Here is a 9,143-nt window from a genome sequence, read left to right as displayed (position 1 = left end):
AAACAAAAAGCCACAGTAGTGCAGCCAGTTCAAACCCCCCACGTCCGCCACAGCTTCCTTTTCTCACAACTCATAACAAGTGTTCACAGCTGGTTGATGGCTCAGCTCCATTCACCCCTTCTACCCAGCGTCCACCAGTCGATGGGACGGGGCCGATCCATTTAGTTAAGCAGTGCTTACGTAAGAGGAAGGAAAGGAGGTCTAGACTGTAGGAAATTTTCAACTTGAATTTTAAAGGAATGAAGCACGTAAGGCCGCACTAAGCCGTAGTTGACGTAGCCAAATCAAGTATTTAGTTTACATATACAGATGTTTATTTCTTAGCCCTATTGTATAGCTTTAGACGTTTGTTTAGAAACGTTTATAAGTCATATTGAAATTGTGAGCCCTTCTGATGTTTTGGGTATAGAATTTTGCCCTTATGTTGCTTCTGGTATGTCAGGGATGGCAATGATGATGGTCCAAACACACGTAGCTATCTCTAAACTTTGGGGAATAATTCGCACAACGGAAAGATGCGGTGCATTAATGATATAGCTAAAACATGGAAGCAAAACTGCTTTCCTCTTCACAAACAAAACAATAAGGAAAATGGCAACACACCACCATTATATATATATATATATATATATATATATATATATATATATATATATATATATATATATATATATAGATATGAATTTTGCATGATAAACATAAATTACTGTATAGTAGCGGGCTTTTTTTAAAGCGGGTTTTTTTCTTACATCTTTTTGTTGCCCTTGAGTTGCTCTTTGAGCTGTAATAAAAAGACACGTCTCTCACACATGTGACGTAACAAAAACTCTCCCCCCACACCAGGAGGTCACAAAACAAGGCCACCACACTCACCTTTGCATGTGACACATCTTCAAACTTGTCCAAACTTTTAGCGCCACTCGCTGACCACACGGGAACTGGCACTGGCACCGTCACTCCGCGTTCCCCGTACCTTCACTGAGACCATAGCAGTACGTTGACCTCCACCACGGCCCAGGAGCCAGGTCAAAGGGGCAGGTCAGGTCACGGGGCACCACACACACGGGTCACAACGTCAACCTCGCGCCGCTGCCTTGACTCGTCGTCTGCTAACACTAAACATGAGCTCCAGCCACTCATATCGTATTTAAATCTAATGACGCGTGAGGATTATGTTTCAGAATATTATTACACACCATTAACGAGTGCTCCAATGTCCCCCCAGGCTGTGATAGCAATTGTTAAGCTTAAACTTTGTAAACATAGCTGTGTTCGATTCCCTCGCCCCGACCAGGACTTCCTCTTATTCTTCTTCATATTCTTTTGGTCTGTTCCGCTTTGTATCGCTTCTTAGGTCCTCCTTAGTTCTTCTTCACACTTAGATTCTTCACTACACACTATTAGTTACTTCACTGCGCACACTTATATACTGCACCCTGCCCGGAGCTCTTTCTGTACACTTTGCAAGGTGGAATTACAGAACAGCTGAACTAATGCCTCATAACAGTAAGTATGCTTCTCTTTCCATATTCCTAAAGAAATTAATAGTATGTAGAAATGTAAGATAAAGTGTATAATACGTGGTGAAAATAGATTAGTGTGCCTCTCCTTAGACAGCTGGAGCCTCCGGACGTCCCGATCACGCCTCCCTGACAGCCACAACAGCCACTCCTCCTGCCTCGTGATGGACCTGTCGGCGGAGGTCTCGGCTGCCCTGCGTCTGTTGGGGGACACGACCAAGACTGTCCCCGCCACCTTCCAGCACCTCCTACAGACAGTCACAGAGGACGTCACCAAGAGTCCCCCCGAGGCTACTCATCCCGGTGGAGACGATGATGGTGAGCACTAATTCTCTGTGGGGTGAAAAAAATACCATTACAGTTTTAGTACGTTTCCTGGCGTTACACTGACGTACCACCCGATTATCCACCTGATGTTGGTTGTTTTGGTTTATTCTGCAGTGGTTCCAGGTCTCTCTAATTTGTAGAGCCGAACTTGGGTGTCTTGGTGCAGGGGGTTCTTCAGGTTATTTTCTCCTGCCTGCACCCTGAACTAACACCACTGACACACCACCTGCCTGCACCCTGAACTAACACCACTGACACACCACCTGCCTGCACCCTGAACTAACACCACCTGCCTGCACCCTGAACTAACACCACCTGCCTGCACCCTGAACTAACACCACCTGCCTGCACCCTGAACTAACACCACCTGCCTGCACTCTGAACTAACACCACCTGCCTGCACCCTGAACTAACACCACTAACACACCACCTGCCTGCACCCTGAACTAACACCACCTGCCTGCACCCTGAACTAACACCACCTGCCTGCACCCTGAACTAACACCACTGACACACCAACTGCCTACACCCTGAATTAACACTACCTGCCTGCACCCTGAATTAACACCACCTGCCTGCACCCTGAACTATCACCACTGACATACCACCTGCCTGCACGTTGAACGAACACCACCTGCCTGCACCCTGAATTAACACCACCTGCCTACACCCTGAACTATCACCACTGACACACCACCTGCCTGCACCCTGAACTAACACCACCTGCCTGCACCCTGAACTAACACCACCTGCCTGCACCCTGAACTAACACCACCTGGCTGCACTCTGAACTAACACCACCTGCCTGCACTCTGAACTAACACCACCTGCCTGCACCCTGAACTAACACCACCTGCCTGCACCCTGAACTAACACCACCTGCCTGCACCCTGAACTTACACCACTGACACACCACCTGCCTGTACCCTGAACTAACACCACTGACACACCATCTGCCTGCACCCTGAATTAACACCACCTGCCTGCACCCTGAATTAACACCACCTGCCTGCACCCTGAATTAACACCACCTGCCTGCACCCTGAATTAACACCACCTGCCTTCACCCTGAATTAACACCACCTACCTGCACCCTGAACTAACACCATCTACCTGCACCCTGAACTAACACCACTTACCTGCACCCTGAATTAACACCACCTGCCTGCACCCTGAACTATCACCACTGACACACCACCTGTCTGCACCCTGAACTATCACCACTGACACACCACCTGCCTGCACCCTGAACCTACACCACCTGCCATCACTCTGAACTATCACCTCCGACACACCACCTGCCTGCACTCTAAACTAACACAATACACCATGATTTGTAATACACGGAATTCAACTTTTTCATACATCCACACGACATCTACGTGTCAAGAAACACACATGAAATTAATCCAGACCCAAAAAAGGTTCCTGGCGGCGTGGGTCAAACCTGCAACTGGCTGAATGGGAAGCCACTCCTCTACCAGTCTGGCTATAGAGGTACCCCACTAGCTGAGTGGGTTTTGGGGGTCTTTCCTCATCAGATGGGTCACTAGATATAAGTTGACATAAGGAAAGATGTCAACACACAGGTCTGCAGACACTAAGTAACCAGAGAAAAAAAGGAGACATGGTGGAAACATATAAGTTGATATTCATCTTTATCTTGTCTACAGGTAGTGTGTCACGATGCCATGCAGCTCTGACAACACTGTTCCTGGAGGCGGTACGGGATGGACATAACGTCACGGTGATCACATCCGTGCTAGAGGATCTAAACTGGCCTTCAGGTAATATTTATTAATATAACACTTTGTATTGGACCCATAGTCTTTTTTATTTTAGTTAGGTGTGAACTATGTTCAGTTTCATGCATGCTAAAAAATGAAATTATTTCTGATAAGTAAAGTAGCAGTTACTTACAGGCGACTCCTGCGTGAAGAATGTGCAAGCGATGAAAATTTGCATAAACGAACATCACGCTTTTCTACCCTTCAGTCATTTAACGAATGCTAAAATTTGCTGTAACAGATTTTTTCAGTACAATTTTAAACCAAGCATGCTTTCAGCCAGTTGGTTCCTGTTAACATTCCACATCTTCTGCTTCACTTCTTACCCTCCTCCACCACAGTACCACTAATGAAGAAAACATGAACAATCCACTTCAGTAATATTAAGTAAAACTCAGTTTTATTACTCATGCCTGTAGTCCTAACTTATCACTTATGTGGAGCAAACAAGTCTGTTTTGTGTAGCTATTCACCAAGCAACTAGGAAAAATTGGTAAAACTATTAATCTATCACTTTATCACCCTAACACACCTTAATCTCAGGGATAGTAACTTGTTGCAATAAAATATTAAGACCAATATTGCACAATCAATCAATCGATAGCAGCATATTCCGGGGGTGCATATCGCTTTGCCCACCTTATGACACCGACCTCAATGGTCCTTCCACACAAGTTGTCATGTAGGCTCCCTTGTCATCTTAAGCATCTCATGGCAGGATCTATCAACTTGTTCAAGCCACTAGCCTGGTGGACATTCCTTGTTCTCCCACACTCAAAGTTGTCTCCCATAGAAACAACCCGCTGAGCAGGTAAAGTTGTAAATTATGAGTTTAGAGTAATGAAATTTTCATATATTGATACAAATTGAGCCAAAAAGGGGTTAATACCATTGAATGGGAGAAAAACCAGGGTACTGAAATCATATCCCAATTAAACTCATCGTTACCCATGTCAGAATGGGTTTTCACAATAAATTTTGCTTGTTGAACTGTTTCTCAGGAACTTAACCTGTTTGCATAATTGGGGGTCGCCTGTACCACACTATTGCATCTTCCAATGTTGTTGCCATCCAAAAAGTAGCTGTCATAGCAAAAAAAGACCATGTGCTAGGATTAGGCATGCAATTTTCTGCTAAACTTTGCCTCAGGTACCATGGATTTGTAATGGTTCCAGCTTATTGCCTGTTACACTGTAATTTTATGCCTGTATTTACACCTTTTTTTTATGATGAAAACTCTACTCAGGTGACCAGAAAAAAGTCAGAGGTTTACAATGAAATATTGTCATTGAGTAAAGTGGGTAAACCATTAAAAGAACTAATGAATTCATTAAGCTGATTCATTTTATTGAAAAGTCAAGCAACGAGAACTGTGAAGAATATAATTACATTGGGAATTTATTGTGCTTCAGAAAGAATAAATGAAACCACAAAGGCTGTAGAGTCACACCGGTCAGCCTTACAGTCAAAGCTTGCCTCCCTCGGAACTTTCCCACCTCACATAGTTGACATTGACTGGAAGCTGAGCTACCATGTTAGAGTAAGTATGATGGCACCACAATAATGATCATGCTTTTTCTTCAAACTACATGAAAAGCCTTAGGAGTTTTGATAACTTTGCACTTGTTTTGACACTCTTGGTGAAGAGTGAACAAAGAAAAGATTAGTAGCTACAGGTTGTGCTTCAAAAATCCGGTCTGCTATAATGTAGAAACGCCTTTAATCCAGCACCTTGTGATTTTTTCCCTCTTTTCGGCCTAGCACGATGTTGGGAACAAAAACGTGCTTGCCAGTGTCACATGTTTCCACACAAATCTCTTGCTGATATCTGTTGTGGTGAATAATGTAAAATTCCGTCATTGAAATATTAACCGGAATAAATAGGGAATATAGTGTTTTTTTATGAGCAGGCAGCCACATGCCATCATGGGATTGAGAGCTTGAACACCATAGTCTGGTGGACACTGGTTTTATACATGGTATCAACACAGGTGTTTTGCAATATAAATTCTCTGGAGTTTAATGAAAAGCATTTAATGAATTATAGTAATATTGCTGTTGGCAGGCAGGCATGCACCAGCACCAGCTTAGCAGAGCATGAAGGCTATCATCACACATTGTACTCTTACAGGCATCACAATAATGCTGTAAATACTGTATAGTTCAGTCAGTAAAATTATTAAGAATGAAATTAATAAGTGTAAAATCTCTTGTGGTTTGTAGTTGTGGTAAAAGTAAAGTTGGGGACATACAATACGTATAGATGCATGTGGCCTCGGTTCTCATCTTTATTGCATTGGCCCCCAAGCCTGTGGCAGGCAAGAACCATTTCCCCGGTGCACTGGGCAGGTGTGGGTTACCACAGTTTACCTTCAACTGAAACCCATTTATTGCCCAGACCAAAAGGGAGGATGAACAGGTGGGTGAATAAGCCTAGGCTGGGATTTGAACCCAGGTCTACAGATTCATGGCTAGACATGCTGAATACTTCACCACAGAAGCCCTGTAGTTGCGCCATCGTGAGAGCTAAAGAAAAAATGTTGGTGTCACCCATTGTATTTGTACAGGCCTCAGAGTTATATTGAATTAATTGCAATAAATCATGCAAATTTCATTAATTAGAAATAGTTAGATAAATGAGATATATACTAAAGCATAGTAGTTCAGTTGGTACTCAGTAATGGCCAATGAACATGTTTTATTGGTGCTGCAGCTGCTCCTATTTATTTCTCATGAAAACAATAGTTTGTCACTGAAGGACAAGGAGGTGGAATGTCCACTCTTGTAGTGACTTCTGTTTTGTCTGTTACTGAAACACCATGGCTAGGGTATGTCCAAGCTGCTCAGGAGGTGCAGTGACAAAAGAAAACTCTGTCTCAAAGAAGGTGGACTTTTTATATAAAGACACTAGACAGAGTGCCAGTCCAACAATGCTGTGAGGATGGCTACTTATGCATTTGAAATACTAACCTCAGTTTATGTAAGTATAGTGTATATATTTTCATTTGCTTTTTATGTATTTTTATGGTTTATGTCTGATTTCTAGTTCTTCCATAACCCAGAACTTTCTATGATCCGGTGCCCCCAAGGTCCCGACCTTTCACGATTTTGGAAGCTCAACCTGTAGTAGTATTTTATCTGAATTATTAGGGTGGGTTAAATATACTTTTCAAAGATTAATTGCACAGTGAGGAAACTTGATAAAATAAAACTAAGCTTTACATGCAAGCAAGAAAATGTCTGGAAGGAGGACTCATCATCTCTGGAATACAATTCTTTATCATCACTACTGCCATCCATGGCCACCTCCCTCTGGGGGGTCCTGGATGGAACAGGGTACCATAAATATTAATAGTCATATAGACACACTCCCTCCATTCATGACTCCTAGGCATATAAACACCTCTACCACTTAAAGTTACATTACCTTTTATACTGTATTAGTGTTACAGTTTTTACTTTCCTCTTCGACCATCATAACCTCATATTTCTTTATTGCAGCACAATTTAGCAGTATAAAGGAAGTTTTAATGCTGTGAATTAGACACACATTGTATATTAGACTTTTGACTGGCATGCATATCATTACTCTCTAATATTTATACCATCCACCTTTGCTGCTATTGGATATTTTGGGTTTACATACTTTCACTTTCCTCATATGATCATAAACCCCCTGATATCCCTCCTGATTCCCCCAGAATTCCCTCACATTCATATTCAAGTATCTCCCCATTTGTGTTCATCAATTTTTCAGTTCCCCACATCCCTACCTAAATCTCCTTACCTTCCATAATGCTCCATTTTTTCTCTTAAGTTTTTATATTTTTCCCTTCTAAGACCCTGAGTTACTTTTGCCCATTGTCTCATTAACCACATGTCCAGAATTAGTACCATTTCATGCCTCCCTTTTTGATTACCTGAAAAATACTTTGATAGCTTTAAATAGATGATTTGCCAATGGTTACTGTTGTTGACAGAGTAGTGACGGTGAGGAGGGAGGTGGAGCCATGTACCAGGTGACCCTTCACACAGAGGAGTCAGGGGGAGGGCGTGGCAAGGTCTCATTCTCGTGCTCTCTGGCTCAGCTCACTCACCTTGTTACCAGGCTCAGACAGGCCTCTCGCTGCATCCAAAAATATGCAAGCAACAGTTGATTAAAGTTTTTCAGTTAGAATGTATTTTATCAAACATTTCAAGTTGCTCATATTCTACTAATGTTGGTGCTAACTTCCTCAGCCTTTTTGTATTTATTCAGGTTTTTCTTTCTCTGTGATTCATGACTTGATTGAGGCTAACATAAAAGAGATTCCTTTATGTACTTGCAACTCTAGCATGTTACCTGTATGAGAGGGTAGTACAGGGATGGCACCACATGTTATGGAGGGCTCCAGAGGGAGACGAGAACATCAAGCGTTGGTCCATAATTCCATGGCTGTGCACATAGGGTAAGAATGATTATGGGACTTTATGTTCCTTCACTAGAACCCTGTATGTACTGCTTTTTATACTTAGAGCATTAAGAATATTTATTAATTTTCAAGTCTTTATCTTCCAAAGGTCAGTGTGATCAGGCACAGTAGTAGAATGTTGGCCATGTGCAGTCTAGGGAGTAGCAGAAACATCCATGCGTTGTGGGAAGATTTTTCTTAATGATTGCTGTGTCTTCACTGTAATATACAGTTCACTGTGATATTTTATTGATTCCAGCACCAGTTTGTTTAAGAATATGCATATATTTAAAGTGTTTTGTATCAACTGAGCATAGAAAAAATGTGAGCATTCATATGACATCTCTATCATAAAACTGAATAGATTTTGTTTTCATGTCATCCTTCTGCATAATAGTGTAAAGGAGAATTTCTTCTGGAAGGCCTTTTTCATTTGTAGATCTAACTTAAAATACACAATGACATTTTCTATGGTGAAAGTTTAGTCAAATGAGGAAAATTCACATCACTTTGTGTGTATGTTTGTGTGTGTGCTCATATTTGTTTGTTAGTGACCCCTGAACACTGATAGGAATTATATCCTCGAAAGATGTCACGTTTGAAGCACCTACACAATGGTTAAAGACAGTGGTTCCCAACCTTTCTTGTTCTGTGGCTCCCTAACCAAGATAGGAGGATCTCCATGGCCCCCCTCAGTACATGTCATCATTTTCTCCTGAGCTAGTAGTAGCAATAAGTGGCGTGGTGGCACCAGTACTAACAGGGCCATAAAAACAGTCAGGAAAGTTTTATTCACTATACCTGTTAGCACTGTGGGCCATCAGTGGCTACTGCAGTGCTCCCCTGCACCTTGCCCCACATACGGAACAGAAGTAGGTCAGGAAGCGATCACCGCATAATTTTCAAATCTCTTCATGGCCCCCAAGTTGGGAACCACTGGCTTAATTAGCCTTGGTCTAAGTTCTGGCTTAATTAGCCTTGGTCTAAGTTCAAGGACTAACTTCTTGATAATCATAGACAAACAAGGGTAATGTTAATCTTAAAATGCAACTTACCTT

The 9,143-nt window shown here is 42.3% G+C and overlaps 1 protein-coding gene and 1 long non-coding RNA gene across 5 annotated transcripts; one reads left to right on the top strand and one right to left on the bottom strand.

Moving 5' to 3' along the window:
- Positions 1 to 1,362: 1,362 nt before the first annotated feature.
- Positions 1,363 to 8,446, top strand: LOC127009083 (COMM domain-containing protein 3-like). 2 transcript variants are annotated; one of them, XM_050881853.1, is made up of 5 exons: positions 1,371 to 1,506; positions 1,614 to 1,838; positions 3,521 to 3,634; positions 5,047 to 5,174; positions 7,615 to 8,446. In XM_050881853.1, exons 1-5 carry the CDS (start codon positions 1,494 to 1,496, stop codon positions 7,789 to 7,791), a joined length of 657 nt encoding a protein of 218 aa, XP_050737810.1. In that variant the 5' UTR covers positions 1,371 to 1,493; the 3' UTR covers positions 7,792 to 8,446. The 2 variants fall into 2 exon arrangements, with proteins under 2 accessions (XP_050737819.1, XP_050737810.1); XM_050881862.1 differs by lacking the exon at positions 5,047 to 5,174 and having other exon boundaries at positions 1,363 to 1,506; positions 7,615 to 7,763.
- On the bottom strand, positions 1,856 to 3,498 carry LOC127009096 (uncharacterized). 3 transcript variants are annotated; one of them, XR_007761586.1, is made up of 5 exons: positions 3,109 to 3,498; positions 2,545 to 2,726; positions 2,278 to 2,329; positions 2,111 to 2,240; positions 1,856 to 2,073 (listed from the first exon to the last, which is right to left on the bottom strand). It is a non-coding gene; the product is annotated as an uncharacterized LOC127009096 (long non-coding RNA). The 3 variants fall into 3 exon arrangements; XR_007761580.1 differs by lacking the exon at positions 2,278 to 2,329; XR_007761587.1 differs by lacking the exon at positions 2,278 to 2,329 and having other exon boundaries at positions 2,545 to 2,700.
- Positions 8,447 to 9,143: the final 697 nt, after the last annotated feature.

The sequence above is a fragment of the Eriocheir sinensis genome, chromosome 4 (assembly GCF_024679095.1).
Source record: "Eriocheir sinensis breed Jianghai 21 chromosome 4, ASM2467909v1, whole genome shotgun sequence".
Lineage (NCBI taxonomy): Eukaryota > Metazoa > Arthropoda > Malacostraca > Decapoda > Varunidae > Eriocheir > Eriocheir sinensis.
Note: the sequence above shows the minus strand (reverse complement) of the source record. Positions and strands in the feature narration are given on the sequence as shown.